This window comes from Hetaerina americana, unplaced genomic scaffold (genome assembly GCF_022747635.1).
Source record: "Hetaerina americana unplaced genomic scaffold, ioHetAmer1.1.p SCAF_8, whole genome shotgun sequence".
Lineage (NCBI taxonomy): Eukaryota > Metazoa > Arthropoda > Insecta > Odonata > Calopterygidae > Hetaerina > Hetaerina americana.
In genome coordinates, this window is record NW_027287427.1 from 6,650,731 (window position 1) to 6,678,727 (window position 27,997).

At 40.1% G+C, this 27,997-nt stretch overlaps 1 protein-coding gene across 1 annotated transcript in view; it reads left to right on the top strand.

Moving 5' to 3' along the window:
- Positions 1-5,993: 5,993 nt before the first annotated feature.
- Positions 5,994-27,997, top strand: part of Gycbeta100B (guanylate cyclase soluble subunit beta-1-like) — a 148,385-nt gene continuing 126,381 nt past the window's right edge. Inside the window, exon 1 of the mRNA XM_071596501.1 lies at positions 5,994-6,102. Within this exon, the coding sequence (XP_071452602.1) occupies positions 6,100-6,102 (3 nt within the window). The 5' untranslated portion in view covers positions 5,994-6,099. The remainder of the gene's footprint in view (positions 6,103-27,997) is intronic.

Below are 27,997 nucleotides of genomic sequence, written 5' to 3' on the forward strand. Positions count from 1 at the left end.
AGAGCGGTTAAGAAGCAAAAGTATTAAAGTATTAGCTCGGCTAAGGATTTAATGAAGAGTGGAAGCCCTCAACAGAAATTCTTGGATTATGAACTAATGACGAGGATTTATTTAATTTTCCAGATTCTCAACTTCTGCTGCAGACTTCTCCGTAAGGGTAAGTAAAATATAGTAAGCAAGGCAAGAAATGAAAGAAAATTATCCGTCTTGCCCTTGGGGTACTCACAGAGACAGTGACAAAATAGGGCATCATAAACCAGGAGATTTACCTTACGTATCCAACGAAGGTCCTGAACGCCAGAAAAAAATACCACATTTCAAAGAATTTGCCGTCTGCCTCAGAGGCCTTCCACAGATTTAAATTTTGATCTCCCTTCTGAAAGTTTAGTACCACAAATTTGTGAATTGTCATGAAAGTGTACTTAGTAGGTTACATTAGGAAACAGAACAATTTTTAATTTATTATTAATGTTTTTAACAGGTCACGGTAGTCCAGGGGGTAGAGCGTTGACTACCGATCGGAGGGTCTCGGGTTCGATTCTCGGGCAAGGCACTCCGGGTACCTGCTGATTCCCCCATACTATGTGATTTTTCGGGTACCAGATCTTCCTGGGAGACCATAACCGGCATAGGGAAAGGAAATTGTCCCCCTACCATGATTCCACACGCCGCCGGGCTTGGTACTGGGTGATCTCTACCATCACCTACCAAACCGACCGTCAGGTTGATTACTGTGTTTATGGTTTTTTATTTAGTTTTATACGAAACACCTTTTCCTACATCGGTGGTTAGGGCCCTCAAATATATGACCCTATAAATAAGTGTCCCAAGACATAGATCGTCGCACAAGAATCAGATAAATAAGTTGAAAAATAAATAAAATGGCCTGTGAATACTACAGCCAAATATTCAAATATAATACTCATACTCAGGACATAATCGGAAGTTTTATAAATGATCATTGCATTGATCAGAACGTGAAATACAAGATGTGTTCTGAAGGTGGAATCACAAGATGGAGCAAATTATCAAGTTAGGAGTAACCAACGGACACACATATGGTGCAGATCTATACATGGAAGTCCAACCAAGGGAAAGAGGAAGGAAAGGAAACATTCTTACGGTTGAACGAACTCTCTGCAGGGTGCAAAAGAGCAGAATTTATAAATTAAATAAAAATTTATAAACTTATCTTTTTGAGTCACCTGGCATTTTCTATATACATCTAAACCTATTATAGTGTCTAAACCAACTGTTGGTGATGATTAACCACTATCTCCTACATAACTCAATTGCTTTCTCCCCGCGGTCATTCCTTGTTCCTAGACCGTAATTCCCTAACTCATCACGATCTCTTCCTTCGTCTACGTCCCATTCTAATCCCGGATCACTATCAAATTTTTCTCTGCAGGACCAATTTTATGACACCTAGAACAAGTATAAACGTGCAACGGTAAACATGAATAATAATTTGATACCTGACAAATCAAATTATTCAGAAAAAATGTCTCCACTTTCAGGTAAAGTGATCAAATATCTCAACTTGTTGGACGTCAATATAGTTTCCCTCAACAGGGAACCAGATAAAGAAAGGACTGCAAATAAGAAAGACATATGCTTAGGTCCGAAGGAGTCGAAGGAAGAGCTAACAAAGAATAATAAAATTAGCAATTAATGTATGTAGAATGATTGAGACCTTTACACAGATAAACTTTAGCCAAAGTAAAGATTTAATTTTATTTCATAAGATTTTCTACCAGTATATTTTGCCTACACCTAAGCTATCTTCCTCTACGTCACATTCTTTTTCTATGTCTAACGCGAAATGGACTAGGAAACCATGGATCATGGATGAGATGATTACAAAGATGGATGAGCGGCGAAAATGGAAGAATGTAAATACTGAATTAGGCAAAATGAAGTACAAAGAATTGAACAATAAATTGAGGCGGGCAACAAGTAAAGCAAAAGAAGCACGGTGGAAGACGCAGTGCGAAGATATGGATAGCCTGCAAAGGAAGGGTGAAATCGGTGCGCTGTATAGCAAAGTTAAATCTCTTCGGGACGTTCGAAAGGATCTATGCTAAAGGTTAGAGATAAGGCGGGTAAGATAATACTCGACACAGGAAAGATCCATGAGAGATGGAAGGAGTATATAGAAGAACTGTATTGTAAAGAACTTGGACCAAAAAAGTTAGACATAGAAAAAGGATATGACGTAGAGGAAGATAGCTTAGGTGCAAGCATACTAGGCAATGAGATAGAAAGTGCACTAAGGGAGATGAAACTAAATAAGGCCGTGGGGTAGGGTAACATTCCCGCGGAACTATTGAAATGTTTAGGGAAATGTGGGAGGAAAAGACTATATGGGCTTATTTGTAGTATTTATGAGGAAGGAATCTGGCCGGAAGACTTTGTGAGATCTGTTTTAGTTCCTATTCCGAAAAAGGTAAAGGGTACATCATTTGAGAACTACAGGACAATAAGTTTGATATCCCACGCAGCTAAAGTTGTTCTCAGGATCATAAAAAAAAGGATAGAGAGTAGGGCAAATGATTACCTAGAGGATGATTAGTTTGGGTTTAGGAAGGGGAGCGGTACACCTGATGTCATTGCAGTAATGAGATCACTAATCGAGGGGAATAGGGAATGCAATCCGGACCTATTTGCCTGTTTCGCATATTTCGGAAAAGTGTTTTATGGAGTAAATTTGGAAAAACCAATGAGGATATTGAAGAAAACATGAGTAGATTGGAGGGAAAGGAGGCTAATCCGCAACCTGTACATTGCTCTGACTGCTCAAGTGCGAATGCGGGAGTCCGAATTGGCAGTGTTAGGAAGAGGTGTAAGGCAGGGTTGCCCATTATCACAGTTGCTGTTCAACGCATATTTTGAGGAAATCATTAAAGAGGCATGGGAAGAACTGGAGGTAGGAATGAAAGTGAGCGGGGAATTTGTAAAATCTGTTAGGCAGGCTGATGACTAAGCTATAGTTTGTCAGTCAGCCACGGGGTTGCAAGCATTGCTGCATGAATTGGAAATTCAGTGCGACAGGTATTGGATGAAAATCAATGTTAATAAAACAAAGGTTATGTGATTTTCTAGAAAGAAAAAGCTAAGCTGAAGATTAAAATAGGAGGGCAAAACATTAGAGCAGGTAGAACAGTTTACGTATCTCGGAAGTATTTTAGACAAACGCGGTCAAAGTAGTAGGAACGTAAGGAGAAGAATTGCCCTTGGCAAAGAGGCTTTCACAGGGAGGAGGGAGTTAATGACAGGGACGTTGAGTAAGGATATTAAGAAAAGACGTAAACATTTTGATAAGGAGCGTAGCTATGTACGGCGCGGAAACGTGGTCATTGAAGCAGGAGGATAGACGTAGATTTGAGGTTTTTGAAATGTGTGTGTGGAGAAGAATGGAGAAGGTGAAATGGACAGAGAAGAAAACAAATGAGGAAGTACTTGGAGTGGTGGTTGAAGACAGGGTTTTTTTAGGAGAAATCCAATGAATGCCGGAAGAGTGGATGAAAGGGGTATTGACCGGCAGCGGGATGTTGAAGACTGCAATTGAGTGGAGAATGTTAGGCAAACGAGGAAAGGGAGGGAACAGGATAGGGATGTTGGGCGGGATGAAGGGAGGAAGAAAGTACTCAGAGATGAAGAGGGACATGATGTAGAGTAGGATATTGGATTTTGTATTTTGTTAGGAATCACAAAATATGTATTAAGTAACTGTGTCCATCCAAGAACCTACCTTAAACGGTTAATTACCAAATAATAATATTAATAAATAAATAAATATATATATATATATATATATATGTACTCACAATACATATAGATATATCTATATGTAAATTTGGGTGTGTTTGTGGTGAGGTTGATTGCGGTATTATATATCATTATTAGGAGTTTTCTTTCCCTCCAATGGAACAACACACACGCAGTTGCTTTACTCGTCATCAGAGAGAGATGGAAGCCCTTAGATGATGTGCCTCATCTTAGGTTTTCTCGTAGAAGTTAAAAAACAGATAATAATAATGATAAATACTACGTTTTTACAAACATTGTTAAATGTTTCTCAAGCACAAAATATGTACTGAGAGAGTCAATTTGAATGCAATTAACTTTATGTTTAGCAAGCGGCTCATTATATCGTTTAATGCTTTCCATAAATGGGGAGGTGTTCCTTTATTCCATTTCCTTTCGGTGCATCCGGAACTTCATTCGATCCCAAGGCGAAAGTTTAAAAAAAATTAACTTTTAATAACCTCATTCATTTACCGTATCCATCTAAACACTTCAAATGAGTATCTTCCCACATAACCAGTGCCTTCCATTGCTTTATGCGTATTATGGTGAATGCTTTCTCTTTGATACGACCCTAGTGACTCTAGCACCTGTCATATTCTCATCGAGGTTTAATTTCCAATCTGTGTCCACAATGGGGACCATTTTCGATGTAATGTACGTAAATTACGTGTGATTTCAATCATCTCCGCTAATAATTACTCATCTTTAATTAGAGATGCATATCTCCGAGGAGAAGGTAGAAGCTACCGATTCAAACACTGTCGAAGTTTATTTGAAGCAGGAAATCCGATGCCTGTACATTTCAAAATGTAAAGCTATACGTGTACAAGTGTACCAACGATCTAACTATTCCTTAAACCCACCCTACTAACGGAACAATGGAGTGTAATTACACCAATTTACTGTTTAGGTGATAAGATGGCGAACAAATACATATCAAGTTGCCACAATGACTACCGCGCTCAAAATATATGCCATTCTTCTGAAGCCCGTAAGTCATTCGTAATTGTTATCAGCCCTCAGATTCCTTCTTCGATAAACTTTCAATAATTCACGAATCTTAATTGTCTAACCAAATAGTTGATTAATATTTCCATTTTCATTATTATAATCCATTTCCGATTCTTGGGCTTTGGAGACGAATTTTTTCCAAAATTATAAAACCGTTTCCTAATATTTCCTTCTGCCAATATTGAATGCTGAATACCCATGTCGACCATAATCACTATTCAAGCGACAACCCAATCTAATTCGAGGAGCCCTATAACATTAAAAATAAAATGATAATATATTAATATTTTAATTTAAAATATGGCGATTTCAAACTCGTTTTTTATTCAACAACGATAAATTCAATCGCAACATTAAAAATATTGCACGACCCCATCTTCCTACGATACGTCGATTCTATAAATGTTATCTTTTCTTCTTACCTTGTGGATAACAATTCAAATGAATAAACCAGCTTCTTGGTGTGAACTCCGAAGTGAATCAAATTTAACCGGGTGAAAGGTTGAAGAATTCTTCAATCCATTCCTGATCTCGGATTCGCTTCCCTCCCCTCCGAATAGTTGGCGATAGAAATAACATAAAAGTTACATGCCATTGAGCCATGCCGCTAAGTGGCGCCTCTCCAATAAAATGTTGACGAATCCTCGTGCCCGTACTTTCGCAGCGCTGACCCCATCCATCTCCCTGGCGCCACCCAACTCCCCATGAAAGGGATCCACACCCATGCGACCACCCCCTCTCCGCCCCCACCCCAACCCGACCAACCTCCGCAACCCTTATTCGTCGTCGTCCAACACCGAAAACACTCGCGAGAGTCCTCCCACCCGCCCACACACACACACACACATGCATTGGGGCGGGGGATGCGAAGGTGCTGCCATCTGTCGCCCGAATTGGCGACTCGCGGAGGTGTCGAACTGGGTTTTGGGGGAAGCGAGGGCGGATAAGAATGAGAGAGAGAGAGAGAGGAATGAAGGAAGAGGAGAGGAGGATGGAGGTGGAAGGAGAGGTGGGTGGGTAGGGAAAGAAGAAGGCGTAGTGGATGATGGGAGAGGTCGGAGGGGGAGGAGGAAGGAGGGAGAGGGGGGGAGGAGGAAGGAGGGAGAGGGGTAGAGGAGGAGGGAGGGAGAGAGAGGGGAGCGAGTCTGGTTGCCGAGCGGGCCGGGAGCGGCGCGCGGCGAAGGCAGTGTTCCGCAGGGGGGCGCTTGTGCTGGATCGCCGCCGCGGGTTAAAGAAGGGAGGAGGCCTGAAACAAAAGACGACTCCGCCGCCGCCATGGTGAGTACGTGCATAGTCGTAGGGGATGAACGCATGGGGGCTGTAAATAGTGGGGGGGGGTGTTGGGGCGGGGGTGGAGACTATCAGAGCAGGCCGCGGCGCTTTGGGATGAAAACTGACAGCGCTTTGGTCGCAAATTAAGTAGTTCCGAGTTGATGGCGCTGATGTGTATGATGCCGATATTCTTGATACGCTGCTAAGATGATTACGAATGTGATCCCTAGTGTGTTAGACTACTTTTTGGTTGAATTATTCCTAAATTCACTCTTTTGTGGTCCGCAGACTAAAGTGATATTCAGATCAAAATGATCAAAATATTGTTGTGACTTGATGTGTTCATACAAGTGGAGTAAAGGCATAAAAACAATGAAAAACTTTATTTACGTCACCGAAACTCGGATGCGCATACATATACGAGGGTGGTCTGAAAAGTTTCCGGCTTAACAAAGATACAAGACAATTTTCTGAAATGTTTGGGGTCGGAAACTTTTCAGACCACCCATGCATATATATATATATATATATATATATATATATATATATATATATATATATATATATATATATATATATAATATATACCTATCGTTTTATTTTGATTGTCGTGTATGTTCTTTATCGTGACTGGTACTCATTTAAGGAGTGAAATTGTAGTCGACAGCATGCGCGAATCGTTTAAGCAAAATATGTCATTGGGTCATTCAAAACATTTTCATGCAAGCTTTTAAACTAGATCTGAAACTATCCGTATCCGTGAAAGATAACAGTTTGCTGTGTAAATATCAGTAAAATATAATTTCATGGCTGGTATGATCTCTGATGCCTGTTGCCCTAATTGTGCAAATTTGCAGGTGACATAAAATATTTCCTTTGAAACGTTGTGTTGATTTCATGTTATCAATCGGTAATTGGACGGATGTACGCCATGGTTTAATCAGTGTTTTAGTTCATGAATCATGACTGTATTTGTCCTTTAGATTTCATTTATGCTTTTGAATTAATTCCCAGCAAGCTGAAGGCCACGTGTTTCTGAATTCCTTCTTTTGGTCTTCATGACTTATATAATGAACACTTACTCTTTTCAATGTGCGATGGTACATTTACACAAGTTCTCCGTTCTAGACGTCCTGGTTGGTTTTGAGACTCCTAAAAAAACTTGGATCATTCATTTAGACTTTCTAAGGCTGTATTAAATTCGCCTATGTTTAACAATAGATGTGGGCATATGATTTATCCTTAAATTATTATTTCTTTGCATGCAAAAACATAGAAATTAGTGTAATTGTTATTTCTGGCTTGTAAGCATATAGGATATTTAAGTCCATGTCATCAATAGAATTCCATGACATACGGTATTATTGCATAGCTGCAGTTAACCCTCAGGCTAGAATTATTTTGCTATAGTTAAAATTCTATTATTGTAAACCTTACTTTATTGCTTATTGCGTCCTTTCAAGCACGACCTATTTGACTTGAATAATCATTTCGGTATATTTACTCACAAACTGTATGCTTATCAATGTACTCATGGGTTAAATATTATCTCCTTACTTCCACAATCATATTTTTAATCAAAAATCTCTCATTTATTATTAGTATTATTCGCAACCAATTCACATCTCATTGACGACTGAAAACACCTAAAAATACTGATCGTCGTTTGCGAAATTATCCGACCTCGTTGTTTTCCAGTGTTGAAACTGTGACATCTATTATCAATGAATACTTGTAGAGATTTCGTCACCATATCCTTATCATCGGTATTTCAAATCAAGAACTGGTTTGATGCCGCATATATCATTCCATTCTACTGTTTTTTAATGCAAGACAAGGCTGCATATTCTAGGGAGAAAAATGTGGTGGTTTCCCGTTGCCTTCCACATCGCAGTACTGCAGCCGATACTGTGAACTACACTCTTGCCCACAGCTGATGCCGGCTCGGCCCTCTTGGTCTACACCACCAGTGCCTAATGGTGAAACTGCTACCTTTCATTATGGGTTCAGGGATCTGTTTTTTTCCCATTGCCTCGTTCCGAAGTACCATTATTGTATTCTGTTAATATGTGGTTGCCTCGTTCCGAAAAAACACTAACAACGGGAATCAAACTAGCGACGACAGGCAGTCACGTTACCTCTTGTATACCCCCTCTCTAAAAATATCCTATATCTTTAAAAAGAAGTAAACGAAGGGTAAAATTTTAATATCTCAGATGCCTTTTGTTCTGACAACTTAAAAGGTTTTCACCAAGTCTTGATATTAACTACTTGATGGCATTAATACAGTACACAGCAGTATCAACGGAAGTCATGCGACCATTTAATGGAAGTCCGATTGCAACCACTGTTGGCAATAATCAAATACAAGCAAATTAATCTTAACTGATCGCATGTACATTATTACATCGTTTACTACGGGACTCCGGGGACAAACGGCCTCGACTTCAGCGCCACATCGAGTGCACACAGGCGCCCGCCATACGCCTAATCAGGAGTCATTTGACAATGGAATGTCTTGACTCTTCTGTTTACAGGGTTCCATAGTTGAATGTGCCCTTGCTGCCGACTACCCTCCCCCCCTACTATCCGGCCGCACGCACGTGTTCAGGAAAGGTGGAGTGGCGGATGGAATGAGAAACAATAGTGGGGGAGGAAAACAAAAGAACGCCATGGGTAAAAGGAGCGCGAGGGATGACGTGTGTTGTTGTGTTGGTCGTTGTAGCCGCGGAGGGCGCCTTTGTGTGCTTCCCTGCGCCTCCTTCCGGTACAAGCCGGAGCCCCGCGCGTCCGTTCCTCGCGGGGAAGAATATAAACAGGCCCCGGGAGGGAATTAAGTCTCCTCACTTCCCTCTCCTCTCCCACACCCATTCTTCAGCACTCGCGGCATCCCCGCATGTATATACATACATTCTCTCATCCCCTCACGTTCGCTCCTTAATCCCTATAAATATCCCGTCGTGATAACAACGGAATCCGCACAGCTGAGGTGCTCGTGTTTTATTTTGCCTCGTTCACACCGCGGGAGACTATTCTTTCGGATCTGTTGTGAAGGAAGTGAATGAAGAAACGAGGGAAATCACTTAGTCATGCACGGGTTTGCCTTAATCCCATTGGGGATTTACATCGATTTTCTAAAAGATTTCGTATGCCTTAAGGCTTCAGGTTTTTCTTTCCAGCCGACAAGTGAACTCCGTTTTTGACCGAAAGAAATCCCTCCCAATCCTTTTTGCCCCGTGAGAGCGAATTAGGGATTAAAAAGAACTCAGTTTTGCATAAAATGGAAGAAAATGTGGCAGTTGACTGGCATCCGTGGCTTTCCAGGAATGATAGTTGTTTTCTCGACGCCCTTGACCCATTTAAGCGGAGATGTTCACATTCAAGGATTGCTCCATCAAGAAACATTAAAACCTGCATTAAATATTTGCAAATTGATCCAGGGTTTCACTGCACGTGTGTCGCTAACTTCGCAATTAACGTTCTACAGTAAAGACTTTAATTCAGTCCATCCTTCTACATTGACGCATATGCGTACGTGGTATTGAAGCCTTATTTTATTCTCGAAGTATGCAAGAGATTCAAAGTTGAGATGGAAGCATTCCGTAATTAAAATCTAAAGAGATAAATATTACAGATTTTTCTAGCTATAGATGGTCATCAATCGATATATCCGTTCTTTCAGTTCATTGAGAACTTCTATTTCTATATTGTGACAGAGGAGCTATTAACATTACAAGGTATATTATGGCATTGCAAAGCGACATCCTCCACGAGTGATGGGGTTTTTATTAGAATGCCATGCTAATACAAATAGTAAGAGTGACGCAGGTTGACTTATTTTTGCAAGTATTTTGAGCAAAAAATTGTATTGTGTATGTAATATGTTGTCAAATCATGATTACGTTGTCGTTAATTTCGGCAACATTACGAGAAGTTTTTCAATTCATTTTAAAAATTGCTCAAATAAAAGTATCGATTCTACCATTAAATCGCAATGAAGATAAGCCAATCCGAGGCAAAATGAAACGAAGTGACTGATAAACCATCGACGGCTTATGCAATTTTTGGACAAATATGGAAATGGCCTTTGCATACGCTTCACAAATGTACATTTTGGTCTTGATGAAAGGAAATGAGACTGTCACACTTGATATCTTCACGAGATGAATCCTGTGGGCAAGGAGGCCATCAGGCAATTGCAAAACCATCCGATCGCCATTTTCCCGTCTCCACTCGATCGCCTCCAATCCCCATCGAGTAGCGGCACTCTTACGAAAAAGACAACTGGGGCATTGCACATTACGAGGTGCGGCATTCGGTTTATCTCCTCCTTCACTTCCCTCCTCTCATTTTCTGATGCCTATGACTGCACTAGGCAGGAATTCAAGCGCGTCGGCGTACCAAAACTACGGAAAATCAACGCTGCCTTCGTTATCTCCCCCATATTCCTTCATCCCGCTCCCCCCCCCCCCCTATCTTCCCGTGTACCCAGATCCGTCCAACTCACCGTCAGCCCACGTCCAACCTCCTTCTCAGCTCCCCTTCACACATCTCTTCTTCTTTCCCCTGTTTTTTTTTCACCACTCCCCCATCAACTTCACAACACCCCACCTCTGCAATCATTCTTCCGAAACTCCACGTCACCTTGCATTCATTCTGAGACTTTGACTTCCCCCAAATCGGAATATCTGAAATTTATTTTTCAATCGACGTAAGGATCAACCTCGGAATCATCCTCTGATGACACTGAATGCCGACGGAGGGCATAAGGCGGAAGGAAAGATAGATCCGCGTGAAGCAATTTCTTGACCTTCGATTAGTTTTTTATTACTCACAGTAATAAGACGCGCGGTAAACAAATGTCCATTGATTCCGATTCTTAAAAAATATCACCAAAAGATTCAAAAGCTTCAGTGTAACATTATTGTTGGTGCAGTTATAAAATCTACTGACCCAAAACGAAAAAGTGGAATGAAATTATGGGAGATCATCTGTCGTAAAATTCTTTGCTATTTTGGCGCATTCTTCACCAATGATGACCATCTCTTCGGTTGACTCGTTTCACGGTATTTCAGTCATTTTGCACGGTTAAATCGCAACCCTTTAAATCTGAATAACTTTGCCATATAATTTATATGTAAATAAATGCACGCAAAACGAATTCCTTTCATAAATTGATTAAACCTGCAGTATAATCACATTTTCTTTTCTCAAGGTCCAATTTTCAAATCCATTGAGTACAATGCCACAAAAGGTGTCATGAAAAAGGAGTGGTTGCTTATGGTGATTCCAATTAGATTATCAGAGATTTCTTCACAGTTAACCTACGTCCCTTATCCATCACCTTATCTAAAGTGAAGCTAAACATTTTTCATCCTACTGACACGTACTTTTCCAAGCTACGAGGGTAGGCTAAAACTAATTCACACATACTTATAGACAACAAAAAAATGACCTTCAGAATCATTCTTGCTGGGATGTGGAAGTAACATTCCCCCTCAATACGCACGCGCAGGTTTGAGGTCTTTACATTCATCTAGTGTATTTCGAGATGTGCAAGTATGGAGACGTGTTCTAGTGCAATGTCAACGCGAGTTAAACAGCGTGCTGTTATCGAAAATTTAACCGCTGAAAAAGGGACTCCTACTGAGATTTATCGTCGTTTAAAGGCAGTTTATAGTGACGATGCTGTTGTTAGGTCTAATGTAAATAAATGGGTAGTAAAATTTCGTGGTAACGAGCCTGGTGAAGCCATAATTGTTGATGAAACACGCAGCGGACGTCCGATCACTGCCACAGACGATAAACACCGCAAACTCGTCGAAGATTTGATTTAAAATGATCGACGAATCATTCAAAAGCATATCGCAAACCATATCGGAATATCTAAGGAACGTGTCGGCTTCATTATTGAACAATTGGGATACCGTAAAATCTGTGCACGATGGGTACCCCTCCACAACTGCGACACCTTAAATTTGAACCGATTCCAAACCGTCATCATTTCCCCGATCTCGCGCCTTGCGATTTTTATGTTTCTTCAAACCAAGAGACACCTCAAGGGTAATCATTACACCTCGGACGATGAGGTGAAGGCAGCTGTCAAGTCCTGGATACGAGAAAAGTCGGAAGAGTTTTTCAGTGAAGGAATGAAACAATTGTTACACGTTGAGAGAAATGTGTGTCAGCCTTAACGGTGACTATGTTGAAAAATAAACATGTACTTTAATGTTCTTTATTCACGATCTTGCTATTTGTTTTCGTTCGCGCTCTCCCAGCATGTGTACATTACTTTAGAGCCTACCCTCGTAATTAATTCATTTTTTCAAACACTACCACAAAAATGAATACGACTAAATCAGTTTTTGAAAATCAAAAACATAAACATTCCTCATTAATTCAGCAGTGTAGTATTTATTTTTTCTTCTTTTTTCGCTTCTCCCCTCTCTCATTTTTTTTAGGTCTTCGACTTTACTTGGCAGTATTTCCAGCGAGTCGGTCCTTCAAAACAACAGGTCGTTCAATAAATGCCCAGAAAATGGGAAAAACAAATTAATTTGTGCATACTTTTGTCATTTCTTTTCCTTTATACCAGCGTTTCCTCAACGTTTTCAATCCGCCCAAAAATTAGATTTTCGGTAGGTCTGCAAAATATTCAACACGATTACGTTGGCGATAAACTCCTCGTTTGACGCTTTCTGCAGAGCCATTTTTTCAAATTCGCAAATAAAAAATGTTAACGGGGGGCCAAGTCTGGTGAATTTCCGTGAATGTGTTACCAATTCGAACTTTAATTTCACAATGCTTGCAATTACAACTGTGCAGATGCGCACACGTGCATTGGAACTTGATGGAACAGTTTTTTCTTTGCCAAATAAGGACGTTTCATCTTTATTTCCCAAAATGTGAATATCCCAAAGCGTGAATCCCAAAAAAACCATGGCCATTAATTGTCAGCCGATTTCACCATCTTCGCCTTCTTTGGAGCCGGATCGCTTTAGAAATCCACTGTTTCGACGGTTACTTTTCCTCTGGAAGGTAGAGCTGCATCCATTTTTCGTACCGCAGTTTCAGCGTTACGGGAGCGTTCCAAAAGTAATGCGATTAAATGTCCCGCACCGCTCCCCTGGGTCGGAGTGGGATCAAACTACTAGAAGTAGATGGGGGAGAGGCCGCCAAGCGTTGCGGGAAAACTAGTCTCAGTGCTCTCCAAGCTGTGGAAGTGGCAGGAAGTAATTTATTGTAAACCTCTGCGGGTCGTGTTACGAAAAAAATGGAATCGAAGTCCGAGTGACGTTACGCGATTACTAATTTTTGTGCCAAACTGAAAAATCTCTTAAGTACACCAACAAAATGGTTCGTGGGGCCTACGGGGACTGTGATCTACCCTACTCCCAAGTTTTTAGGTGGTTAAGAGCCTTGAAGGAGGGCCACGAAGAGATTCACGACGAGCAACGCTCTGAGCGGCCGTTAGCCAGCAAAACCAACAACGTGGCTCAAGTTCGAATATTTTTGGATTCTGACCGTCGATTGAGTATCAAGATGGTTGCTAATGAACTGCACTTGTCATCTTCCGTTGGTTTCGCATTGTTACTTGTTAAAAGGGTCATCAGGACACGAAAAGACATCTTTGTTACTCCATCACGACAACGCGCCTTGCCGCAGCGCGCTACAAGTTCCTGACCAAACACCAGGTGCCAACGCTGCCCTACCCACCCTATAGTCCTGACGTCGCCCCAGCAGACTTCTTTTTGTTCCCTCGGAATAATGTAGCCCTGAAATGAACCCGTTTTTCGTCCATTGTAGAGATCCAATCAGCCGTGACAAAGACCTTGTCCCAGAAGAGGTCCCCGAAGACGCCTTTCAGGGCGCGTACCGGTCATGGAAGAGTCGCTGAAAAAAATGTGTTGAGGCCAAAGGTCAGTATTTTGAAGAGTGTATGCATCGATGCAGAAGCTAGTCAGGATTGCGATGATTGCAAACGAACCTCCAAATCCACCACTTGGCTGAGTTTACCTTCCACCGAGAGAAAAATAAGCACCCATCTTGCGGAAATTTTTCTATGCCCAATTTTTCGCGTAACATTGAAAACACTTTCTCTTGTGATATTCATGCATAATGTCTCAACTATTTCGCGAGATTTTCAATCGTCGAGTAATCAAAATTGTTTGGTGGATTTCATCACTCATTTCGAAGGAAGTAACTTCCACTGGACGTCTCAATCGATGCTCATCATTCGTAGATGTACGGCCACGTTTAAACTCATTTACTCAATTGTAAACACTCAATTGACAACACAGAAGGAGATAGACATGCCATGACCTCCATCAGATGCGGCTTTGATCTCTTTTGGTGTTAAGCGTTTTAAAAAGAAGTGTTTAATCACCATGCGAAACTCTTTTTCCATCATTTTTCTAAATAAGCAAAAGTTTGTTGTTTTAATTTACTATAAACATGAAACCACGCGAAGGTAGTAGCTGACACTTAAGCAGCAGTTAAGGGAGAGATGAGACATACTAAAAAAAATCTTTTCCGATTCTACGAGCACCATCTGTTGGGTTTTATAGGGAATTATTGAACGACCAGCGTAGTGAGTTACTTTTAAGACTGTTCATGACTTCACTGCATTATCTACTTCGTTGCATTCAGTTCCTTACTACAATCCATTTTATCCAGGAATAAGTAAAGACATAGGTTTAGTGACTATTGTTTGTCTTAATGATTTCCAGGAATATCATGAATAAATTGTTTTATCTTCATAACATGAAAAAAATCTGCTCCAATTATACTATTACACTATCAAACAGTAAATAGTAGAGTACGAGTAATTAATGGATTTAATACCAATCATCATTTTTGAGCTCATTAAATATACGAGTGCAATCATTCAATTTGGCATTGTGTCGTCATTCTTATCCTCTCTGACTTGTTTTGTGCGAGAAAGGAAATATTTTCTATGAAAGTCTTACGGATATTAATGATAAAACAAAAGAAGAAGCCAGATGGCGGTGGTGAACACAAACATAGACAGAGGCATACAAAGGGACACCCACATCGATAAAGAAATTTTCGGTAGCGCGGCCACCTTCCTCTGCGGAAAAAAGGGCAGAAGAGAAGTGACGAAATGAGAGGATGGCGGTGGATGTAAGGGTGGTGTGTATTATAGCATTTGCTAAAGGGAGAGTTGTGGTAAGAGTATCTATATATATATATATATATATATATATATATATATATATATATATATATATATATATATATATATATATATATATATATATATATATATATATATATATATATATATGGACGAATTTCTCGGTCAAGGATGAGTACCTTGTGGTGGAGCCCCCTTCACTACCAATTCTTTCATCCTGATTGATTACGTACGATGAGGGGTACTCATGTTTTGGCGCTCGGCCTTAAATCACCTCCTCAAAACGCCCCCAATCTTTCGGATCCCAGATCTTTACCCCGCACCACTCTCTGCTCCCTCTTTCCATTTTCGTGTTACCGAACAGCCGCCCTAATAAATCCGTACGCGCGGCTGCTTCTGCTTCAAGCGATTCTTCGCCGTATAGGGAGTGAAAAATGTTAGCAACGTTGACGTATTATGGCGAGCAATTTTCTAGGACCATCTACTTCGTTGTCATTGATGCTCATGTGTCATTCAATTCACTTTTTTTGCTCGTTCTGTGCCAGGGATGTTCCCTGTATAAAAACTTTTCACTTCCACGACATAAAACTCTTTTTCCTCAAAATTAATATAAATAAATAAATATATCCATATATATGTGTGTATATATATAAGTAAAACTTATGTGAAAGTCTCACGGATGTCTCGTAATGTATATGAAGTTAGCACTCAAGGAAAATGCAAGCTGCCTAAATTAAAAAGAAGAAAAATTTGGGTGAAGTCAAGCAGGGGACACTCTTAAGAGAATTGTGTCATTAAGAAAATTGAAACAATGCTCAGTAAGAACATGACACATAAGGAGACTCGAGAAAACATGAAATTATCAAACCCGAAAGAAATTGGTTTGGAAGAATTAACAGGTAGGAAAGACAATAACTCAAAAGGAGTTTGAGAAGAGTTTGTAATTAAACTTGTACGTGGAGGACTAAGAAATTTGAGGCTGGAATTAAAATCTTTGCTAAATAATTTCTAATCGCTAACGCCGAAAATAAGCTAATTAGGAAAGTTAAAGAGTGTATAAAGGCATAGAATCTCTTTCGGAATAAAACAACTATGATTGCTAAGGAGTACAAAAATGAAGGGTTTCACCTTCTTTCAAGGGATACAGGTCCACACAAACTTGCGTGAAAATGAAATGAATAGATAACGCGAATATTCACTTGGAAGGCCTTAAGTAATTTCCATTATATTTAACACTGAATACAATTCAACAATTTCGAGTTGTAAAAACCATTCCCCTTTAGAATTATTTTTGAACTCGGAAATTGTTAAATTGTGATGCACATATAGGGGATGACTCCGTAAACAGTTATTATCGTGGCATCTCCCGCAGTTTTTGGAATTAATACTACATGTACTGTGGTAAACGCTTCAGAACCAAAAAGATTAAAAATAATCTACAAAATCAACAAAATCTAATTCGCTACCATAAAAATAAAATTAGTATCATATGAATAACTAATCTGGCACTGATGCTCAATGACCCTCCCAGCTAATAGAACTCCCAAGAGCACCGATGAATATGTATAATAATACAAGCATAGAAATACATATATGTATGTATCTATATATGTATGTGTATATATATATATACATACGTATATATACATATACATATATATATACATATATATATATATATATATATATATATATATATATATATATATATACATACATACATATATAGATATACATACATATATATATATTTCTATGCTAGATTACCTAATTACTTAAGTAGATTACCTAATAATAATGATATATTTATATATATATATACATATATCATTATTATTAGATAATCTACCGGTTAAGGCTGGATTTTGGATTGACAAAATAACTAATTCAACAATTTGTTGCCCCTGGCAAAACACAACATCCCACTCTACATCAGGTCCCTCTTCATCTCTGAATATTTTCTTCCTCCCTTCATCCCGTCCAACATCCCTATCCTGTTCCTTCCCTTTCCTCATTTGCCTAACATTCTCCCCTCAATCACAGTCTTCAACATCCCACTGCCGGTCAATACCCCCTTCATCCACTTTCCCTGCCTCCATAGGATTTCTCCCAACCAACTCCTCTCTTCGTCCACCATACCAAGTACTTCCTCATTTGTTTTCTTCTCTGTCCATTTCACCTTCTCCATTCTTCTCCACACCCAAATTTTAAAAGCCTCCAATCTACGTCTATCCTCCTGCTTCAATGACCACTTTTCCGCGCCGTATATAGCTACGCTCCATATCAAAGTTTTTACGAGTCCTTTCTTAACATCCTTACACAACGTCCCTGTCATCAACTCCTTCCTCCTTGTTAAAGCCTCTTTGCCTAGCGCAATTCTTCTCCTTACGTCCCTACTACTTTGACCGTGTTGGTCCAAAACACTACCAAGATACGTAAAATGTTCTACCTGCTCTAGTTTTTGCCCTCCTATTTTAATGTTTAGCTTAGCCCTTTTCTTTCTAGAAAATCGCATAACCATTGTTTTATTAATATTTGATTTTCATCCCATACCTGTCACACTTAATTTCCAATTCACTAAGCAATGCTTGCAGCCCCTTGCCTGACTGACAAACTAAAGCTTGGTCATCAGCAAGTCTAACTGATTTTACGAACTCCCCGCCCACTTTCATTCCGGTTGCGCGAAACTGCGGACATGTACAGGTTGCGGATTAGCCTTCTTTCCCTCCAATCTATTCCTATTTTCTGCAGAACACTCATTAGTTTTTCCCAATTCACTCTATCAAACGTTTTTTCGAAATCTACGAAATAGGCGAATACCTCCTGGTCATGTTCTATATTCCTCTCGATTAATAATCTCATTACTGCAATGCAACTGTCTTCCTCTACGTGACTTTCTTTTTCAATGTCTAAATTCTTTGGTCTAAGTTCTTTACTATACAGTTCTTCTATATACTCCTTCCATCTCTCTTGGTTCTTTCCTGCGTCAACTATTACCTTACCCGCCTTTTCTCCAGCTGTTAGCCTAGATCTTCCTTTCTTACTTCCCGATAAACACTTAACTTTGCTGTACAGGGCAGCAAATTCACCCTTCCTCTGCAAACTTTCCATATCCTCACGCTTGGTCTTCCCCCATGCTTCTTTTGCTTTATTTGTTGCCCGTCTCAATTTATTGTTTAATTCTTTGTACTTCATTTTGCCTAACTCTGTGTTTACATTCTTCCATTTTCTCCGTTCATCTATTTTTTTAATCATCTCATCCGTGATCCAGTCCAGTGGTTTCCTAGTCATCTTAGCGTTAACGGTTCCAATGGTGTCTTTTACAGCTTTGGACAACCCTTTCTTGATACTTTCCCATTTTTCTTCGATAGTTATTAGCCCTATACCATCCTCCATGATTTCCTCTACCGCCTGTGGGTACTCCTTCCTTTTCAAACCATTTAATGATTCTACATTTCATTTTCTAACTCGCCGCCCATGCCTTATCTTTTTGAAACGGACGCTACATTTCATAACAAATAAATTGTGGTCAGAGTCCGCATCCGCTCCCGGGAATCTGTGCAAATTTATCACACTGTGTCTAACCAATATATTATTTAGCTGATACCTTTCTTTTACGGTTGCTAGGTGGCATGTAAACCTGAATAATAACCAGGTTCGTCGGTTCTGCTTTTACCTCTACTAGTAATAATCTATCCGTTACCTGTTTTATTTTGACTACGCTTCTTCCTACCTCTTCATTTAATACTTTGACAACCCCTCGTTGGCTCTCTTCCCCGCCGCTGTATATTATTCTATACTGATCACTCCAGTAATCCCCGCTATCCTTCCATCTCACCTCGCGGAGACCTAAAATATGTATTTTTCCCCTTTCATCCTCTCGCTTAGCATTCTCCAATTTCCCTGTCCTTATCATTGTCCTAGCATTCCTCGTTCCTATTCTAACTAATTTGGTCTTCTTCTCCTGCGTCTTCTGTCCTGCTGCTGCTGGTTTTCCCTTGCAAGGGTTTCGTGGGATGACGACCGCGGAAGCCTTGCCTCCCCCGCTGCCGGGCACGACACACGGCCGATTGGGCCGAGCCCCGTAGTTGCCAGGACTCAAAATCTCTGTATTGTCCATCATTTAAATCTTGGGAATGATAATTGAGGTGGTTTCCCGTTGCCTTCCTCAATAGTGTTTTTAGCGTGACACCATCACTTACTGGCCGCCCCCACTGGGGTCAGACGCCATTGCAGCCGCCTCACTGAGGAACAGACGCTGCTCGGACTACCTTCCGTCTGGCTCCAAACCTTCCCTGGCTTGGGTGACCCTACCAGAAGCAATTCATGGAAAAGGGAATTAGAAAATAAAATAGGATAAAAGGAATATCTTTAGGAAATGTATAATTTTAATGACGCGTTACCCATCACCGTTAAGACCGATATCATCTGCTCAACTCTGAAGACTGCTTAGGCAACGACTTCGAGGATAAAATGAATAGAAAGGAAGCCAAAATTCTGAAATGCAGGAGAGAAAACTCAAATGTGGATACGATATGGAGATTTAAATTGAAACCCTTTAATACCTTCATTTTTATTCCACTGCAGCAGCGTACATTTAATTGGGAAAATGTTCGGCAACCATCAAACGGAGAACACACTAGAATTAGAATACGCTTGCGATGGAATATGCAACTGACATTCTAAGAGAAAATTTTACACTGGAGCTATACGTTAAAGCACTCAAAGAGTAGGCATTAATTAGGGGAGCCATGTGAATCAGAGACACAATCCACTGGTAAAGCACACCAGATAAGAATATTTCAAAACCGGATACAGGAACGAATGCCGATCATCAAAAGGCTATTTAAAGCGAAGCATGAGGAAAGACCTAGAACAGTGTGACACGAAAAATCCATTCAGAATACGATAACGAAAATGATATTTGGACGGATCTTGCTTAATTTGAAACACAGCGGTCAGTTGAAAAGATCCTTGATGCGATAATTACACTTCCAGCATGCTTCCTTAAGTGTGTTCCTCCATAATGTATATTAGAAACAAAAGAATATTTAAAAATAAATTCTGATAAAACGTATCGTATCTTATTCGGTTACCGATGTTTCCAGTCAAATTTTCTCAATTTTTCCTCGTAAAACTCGTAATGTCAAACATCGTTTCTTTCCCAAATTAGTCCCACGTGCACGTGTTAATGTGTATTACACTAAATTTCTAATGCTTTCTCCAAAATATTTGCCGAAAATTTCCTCTGGAGTCTAAGTTACCGAAATATATAGCCGAAATTACATTTTCCTCAAGAGACTGAGAATTCTCAGCCGCAGCCGCTGCGGCAGCAAACCAAGGGAAAGTTCCCTCGCCACCTACCCCGAGAGCGCAGGAATTTTGCATTTTCCAGAGTCCAGGAAGCAATATATACGGCGTCCCTTTCCGCATTCAGACCCCGTCGTATTGTGCTGGAGAAGAAGGTTCTCCTAAATCTTTCATTCCGGCGGCCTCGGCGTCTCCTTCCTCCTCGTCGCCGTCTTCCTTTCTCCCAGCATCCCCTCTCGGTGCCGTCCCTCGCCCACCCACTCAAACCCACACCACGGCGGTATTGGTAATTATATTGATGTATCCGAACTCGATATTCTACCAAACAATCAACCTGGACCGACTTTGCCAACTCTAACGTTATGTTTCGGCGCACCAGTTTTGGAAGCGACGCACTGAGGCCGTCAGTGTTCATTGAAGTACGAGGGTGGTCTGAAAAGTTTACGACCTCGAGCATTTCAGAAAAAATGTCTTCTATCTTTGTTAGGTCGGAAACTTTTAAGACAACCCATGTATGTCGCAACATTTCACAGTTTGGTACAAGTGCCTTCTATAAAAGTTGAACCGATATGGTGTTTTGAATAATAACCGAGATCCTCTTATACCATCGCTAATTCTTAGGGTATTTACTCCCATAGACATAACATTTCGATCAGCAATGCTTGTGTGAATCAGCAAGCTCTTTGTGATGTGCCGCGATTGAACTTCGGACCAACTCCCTCCTATGTCAACATTTAGGCAATCTTCAGGCCAAACCATGTTAATCTTCAAAATTTAGATCTTTGGGGCATGCATTTCGTAGGGTATTCTAAGCTTTGGTTAGTAATGACAGGTTCTGTTTATTTTTTTTAAGGGAAATACTCTTGAAAAGTGTGCAAAATTTCCGTTCGTATATTTACATGCACTATATACGTAGATTAAAAGGAAAGGAACTTGGTGAGACTCAATGTCAAAGGTTCCTAAGGCAAAGGATCACTTTATATTTGTTTTCCCAATGATTTACTCCCAAACGGACATAAAAATTACTTTTTTATTGCACCCTAATTTCTAGGAGAATTCGATAAAGGCTCTTTAGTAGACAATATTTTCCTGCTCGTGGATTTTCGTGGAATGATACGCAAGGACTATTTTCATATCAATTGGTTAGGAAGCTAGGGAAGGACAGTTATTATACGGAGCACTGCTCAATGGAAATACGTTTTCAACTTGGAAAGCAAGGTTTTTATTTTAACATCTATAGATGTACTAAATATTTATCATAACCTGGCACACATTAAGAATATGGGAGTTATCGCATTACCAAAAATATTAAGGGAACGCTTTCTTAACACCAGCTAACAGAAAATAACTCTTGACGATTTAGTAACTCTTTTTTTTCTCATATAAATCAATTTTTGCTGTCCCAAATATATCCCAATGGAAGTACTGTCCCATCGTAATTTTACAAATTCTCAATTCATTTCTTCCGCCATTTTTTATGATTCTGGGTATTTAACGAAGGTAATTATAGAAATTTTCGAATGCTTTAGGGATGCTCGGGTACTGTGTCGCAGCATCGAGATTATTACGACGTTTGTGTTCGATGTGCAAATCACTTTATACAGAACGTTGATCAGTGGATCGCTTCGCATCTTTCTCTCAGAGCTGGGCAATTTAACGACGCCAGATTTAACGTCACTCTTGTACATCTACATCTACATAATACCCCGCAAGCCGCCGCAAGGGCGTGTGGCGGGGAGTGTTAGGTCACCAACCGTAAAAAGGAACAATTCCACATGCAAAACAACAACGTGGAAAATTACACCTACAGCAGCGCACACACTCATGCAAAAATCCCTTCATCCAACACTCATGCAAACACATACCGCAAACCAACAAAAAACTGCACCACAGGATGAACCTACGAAAGCCATCCTACAACACGCAAGCCAGGACACAACAAGCAAGACTGTGAAATGCCACTACCACATGAACATGCACCACAAAAAACTCTACCCCCCGAGGAGACGGTGAAAGGCAGGGAATTCGACCCAACGTTACAGGTAGCAGGCATTTCCCCCCGCGGAAAGGGACGAGGGATTGAAAGGGAAACTTAAAAACAGATGAACAGAACATGAATGAGGTCATTCGGAAAGAATGGGTTATTATAGCAAAACACATAAGGTTAGTGGAAGAGCATGCATTTAAATACAACTAATTATTTTTTAGACGCTGAGGGTGGCAAGTGGAATTTTTGCTATCTATAACCCTGGAGTTGCTATCCCGTATTGTCCGTGGGAAGAAGGAGTCCTTGAGTCGGCCAGTTCTGGCATCTATTTCCCGAATTTTATATGCATGATCCAAGCGACCAATGTATGTAGGAGTACGAATAATTTGCGAGACCTCGGTGCTGAAACATGCGGATCTGAATTTATTTGATAATTTCAATCTTGCAATGAATCGTCTCTCTTCCAATGATTCCCACCCCAAATCCATGAGCATTTCGGTGACGCTTTGCGTTTTATCGTAAGAATTTTTTACAAAACGGGCTGCCCGGCGTTGAACCTTCTCAATTTACCGAATGAGACCTTTTTCACTCGGATCCCACACGCTACATGCGTATTCTAAATGAGGCCTTACAAGAGCGTGGTAACAACGTTCCTTGATCTTCGAGTCACTTTTGCCGGCAATGCGTCCAATGAATCCCAATTTTTTATATGCTTGACCGCAGACTTTACGTATGTGAGTCCCCCAAGTTTAGTCTTTTGTGAATTTAACGCCTAGGTATTTTACCGTTTTTACTCTTCAGTCCGTCTCGAAAATTCCTGCTTATTACCTCTTCATTTTTTATCCCGGACAATATCTTCACAATCCACGGAAACTATCACTACGAAGGAAGATAATGAAATATGCTCCAGAATATCACGAAAATGGTTTCTCGCATCTCAAAGACAGAGAAAATTTTTAGAAGACAATATATGCAGCACTATTGCATAAATGACTTGTTTCTGGACTAGGGTAGATTGGCTCGACGCCTTTGGAAGCTTCTGCAGCTGGGACGTATTTATTCCTTACAATATCTTCAGATGAACAAACTGCTATCACCCTATTACGCCCCATTCTTATTAACGAAAGTAGTGCACCGCAGGGAATCATTTTGCGGGCTAGTTGGTACACTTAAGCATACGATATCTGTCTAATAAATACGCGAACGGAGGCCCTTAAAACTTTATTTTGCAAAGTTTATTCTACTTCGATTTTTTAACTTTCAAAATACTCCCCATTCGTTGGCATGTACTTTTTCCATTTTCTGTTCCACTAGTTAGTTTTTTCAGTTGACTCGTTGTTTCTTGCTTTATCATGTCCACATCTTCCCAGTGATGTCCCCTCGTCACAGTTTTGCAATTTGGGGATAGGAAAAAGTCGCAGGGGGAGCACCTGCTGAATGTGCAGGTGAATTGTCATGGTGAAGGATCCATCCATCGCCTTGAGTCAAATTTGGTCGCACGCGATCTCTCAAACGCTTGAGAACTGTAAGGTAGAACTGAGCATTTACAGTAAGGAAAAGGGACCACACACGATCAATGTTGTCGTCAAAAAAGGTGATTTTGTCATCCATCTTTAAACCACTTAATTCACTTGAAAACAGATGTTTTCTTCAGAGCATTATCACCGTAAACAGTTGTTAACATTTCAGTAATTTCTTGATAACTTTTGCCGTACTTCACCAAAAACCTGATATATTTATTCGTTGCTCCGTGAGTTCGTCAATTTCCATTTTCGACAAACAGTTAAAACAAGGAAAACAGAAACAAACAGAAACTAACATAACTGGCAATATGCGCAAAGCTCGACGATCCGCCAATCACAGACTCATTGGGTTTCAGGCAACTAGCGCCGCTTGCGGGCTACACTCCGCGTCATAGCTGCTAGATTGCAACAAGTTGCGGATTTATCGTAACACAACGTATTTCACACCTTAGCTTACCAAATATAACCACGAATTAGCTACAGTTTCATGCAAGAAATTATTCAATCATAACCCAGGGCTCATAGACAGCTTTATCATCTGGCTCGCAACCACTCAAGAACTGAGCGCATATTTAAAGTTGTTCAGAAAGATCTCTTTAAAACAGTCTGCTGCGACTAATAATCAAATTATTATCCATTACTAATTTTGTACATATTCCTTAATTAATTTTTCCACATAACGCTTCTCAGCTAAATATCGATATCAATGTTATTCCGAACAGAGAGGGTCAACGTTTGGCGGGGAATCGGGATGGTGTGGTGGCTAATGCAGTAACTTCCCACACTGAGGTTCGGGTTCGAATCCCGGTGGTGATCGATATATTTCTGAGGTATCCATCCTTGAAGTGCGATGTGGAGAGTATTTTAAGTGAGTACGCCGTCCGTCGAATGGGACGCTAAACTGTGACCCCTCGGCGCTTTCCTTAAGAGTAGGTTTCTCTCAATTCCCTAACAACGTTCTACCCATACCAGAACAGTTTCACACCCTTCCTTCGCAAATGACCTCTGCTATCGGTCCCCTCCCCTGTCACTGCCACTCAACTTTTGAGCCCGAAGTCTTATGTGGAAGAATAAATTAAGGAATACACGTAAGCATAGCAAAGATTTATTTGTCACTAAACAATGGAGGAGGTTAAAATTCTCGCAAACCATTGGGATGGTTACATCAAATGATGAAACTCTCAGAGAGAAAATAAATATCATCTTCCGAAAACTTCATTGGAAATCTGCGGAAATTGCGATTTTTTTAAGAAAGGCTATTTTTCATTAAACATGCTCAGGGTAAATTTTCCGAGCGGTATTCCGTAATCTATCGATATCCATGCGGAGTCCATCCTCATTCGCTCTTATTTGTCTGAGTCTGTATAAATTTATAACAAGTGACGTATATACCCTCCACGATTGTTGCTTAGTTGTCGCCCGTAATTTCGACCCGTAAATGACGAATATTTCCACTTTGTCCGGGAATCAAACCACGGGTATTTAAAAAAAAGTGCGGTTTGGAAGTCCAAATCAAGGTCTGTCCACTCAGCCATCCAACAAGCAATATTTCTCAAGTTCAGCAACCTCTGACCCAAATAAAATTTTATTCCGAGGTAATTACTACCCGATAATTTTTGAAAAGCACATTATTTTAAACGTTCATACTTCAGCATTAAGATGTTTTCTGGAATTGTCCTTTTTTGTCAAAAAAAACCCTTGAAAAAACACGGGATAGCTAATAAACCCCCGGAAACCTATTTTGTACTGATATCATCAAAGGGCTCACTTATCAGGGGCGATTGAGTGCCTCTGGAATATTAAAGTGAGAAAACTAAACGTTACCATGATAGACGTCCCGGTCCAGATGGATCGCTTTCCTTAACATTCCCAATGCTAAACAATAATGGCGGAAAATTAACCACGACAAAACGTCGAGGGGTTGCCCGATGTTTCCCTTCATTAATCCTCCTCACCAGCTGAGCGCTTTCCTGGGCCATTCATCCCGGGCGTCGTCCCGGGCACTCCAGGACTTCCATCAGGCCCATCGACCGACCCTCTTCCCATCGCCCATCTTTCAACTACATGACGGTGTGTGTTTTTGCCTCACCCCAAAACGCGTCGCTGTAGGGTGAGATTCCAAGGAATCCTCAGAAAGAAGGAAGGCCCACGTTAAAAGCGAAAGAAGGGAGGGTGGGGGGGGCGTGGCAAGGGCAAGTCTTGCTGACGGACGGGAGGAATGCACTTCCGAAGCAGGCATAATTCAGCCGTCAGTCCTCGAAACGCTTTCGGGATTTTAAGACCTCGTAACGGACGACGACCGTACGCTTCACTTGGGGTTCTTCGGGGCACGAAATATCGGAAATCTTTGTCCCTTCGGATCGTCATGAGTCAAGTATGGTCGGGGGGGGGGGGGCATGGCGTCGTCGGCGAGGGCACTCGGAAGCAGGGCAACGAGGCAGACGGGAGCCAGAATTAATCTCCGTCCATGTGTTGAACGCATCAGAATTGATTTCAAATGCCGCTGAATGGATTCCTTTACTCAAAACCCATTTAGATAAAGGCGTCGGAGAGTAATTCGAACGGAAAATACTGGATGTGCCATAATTCATGCCCTTTATAATTTCCTTCGCTTATTGCAAGCCAATAAGAAACCAAGAATTAAGGAATTAGAAACTGTACCAGCGTGAACGCCACAATGCAGCCTTAGAACTTAACTTAAACGTTTTTAACTTACATAAATGCTATTTCACAGAGTTTTTGATACACAGAATTCGATTCCCTATATTTGCTCGTCATAGCATTATTATTTTTAAAATAAGTTTGAATTTACATTGAAAAACTAAGTACACAGATTGGTCAAGCAGATCACATGTTAATAAATGAACAAAAACTGACATATATATATATATATATATATATATATATATATATATATATATATATATATATACCTATATATATATATATATTTGTGTGTATATATATGTATATATATGCATAAATATGTATGTATGTATGTATGTATATATATATATATATATATATATATATATATATATATATATATATTTATACGGAAAACATCTCTCAGAATCAACAGTGTTCCAAACACTTTAATCAACTACTTATCGAAATATTTTTGCAGTAATTTTTATGTAGAGTTAAACAAAACTGCGCATGACAAAGATTCGGTGGATAATTGTGTATGACCTTTATTTATAGAAATGCTCGTTTTACATTCAGTTTTGTCAAATAAAATTTACCATGCACACATCCGCGTTACGTAAAATTTCACATGAGTATCGGAATCACGACGTACTATTTTAAATAACATTTGATAGTGATTTATTATTTACCAAACTGAAAAATATATTTTTGCTCCATCACATCGGTTTTTATCGCATTAAATTGTATTTAAAATGCATTTGCGTCCCTGATGTTTTTCCGCGGTGAAATTTATTTTTGCTATTCCTATATTTTTCTATATCCTACAATATACAAAAAAAGTAAAGAGACGTATGTAATTAGAGGTCAACGTAAGGAGACGTAAAATAGAGTCCACTTACAGCGTTTCAGTAAAGTTTTACGGCAATGTTGAAGTTGGGTAATGCACCGAGAGGGAAAATGCGCATTATTAATGCCACGTTTCCATCATACATGATGGTTGATTTATGATGATTAATTGAGAAGAGCATTTTTATGGCAACATTTGATGGAAAAAATAAATGTGACCATGATGTTGAAATATGAACACGCAAGGAAGCTGCGGCTTCCTCAAAGTTAAAGATATGTGACGAGAAGAAGCAATGGAAACGCACTCAATATCGGTGTCATAGAACGTAAGGAGAAACCATTAAATATGACGTCATTCATGTGTGCCTATCATTATGCTCACACGTACACTACAGCATGCTTGGAATAAAAAACCTGTTCCACAGATTT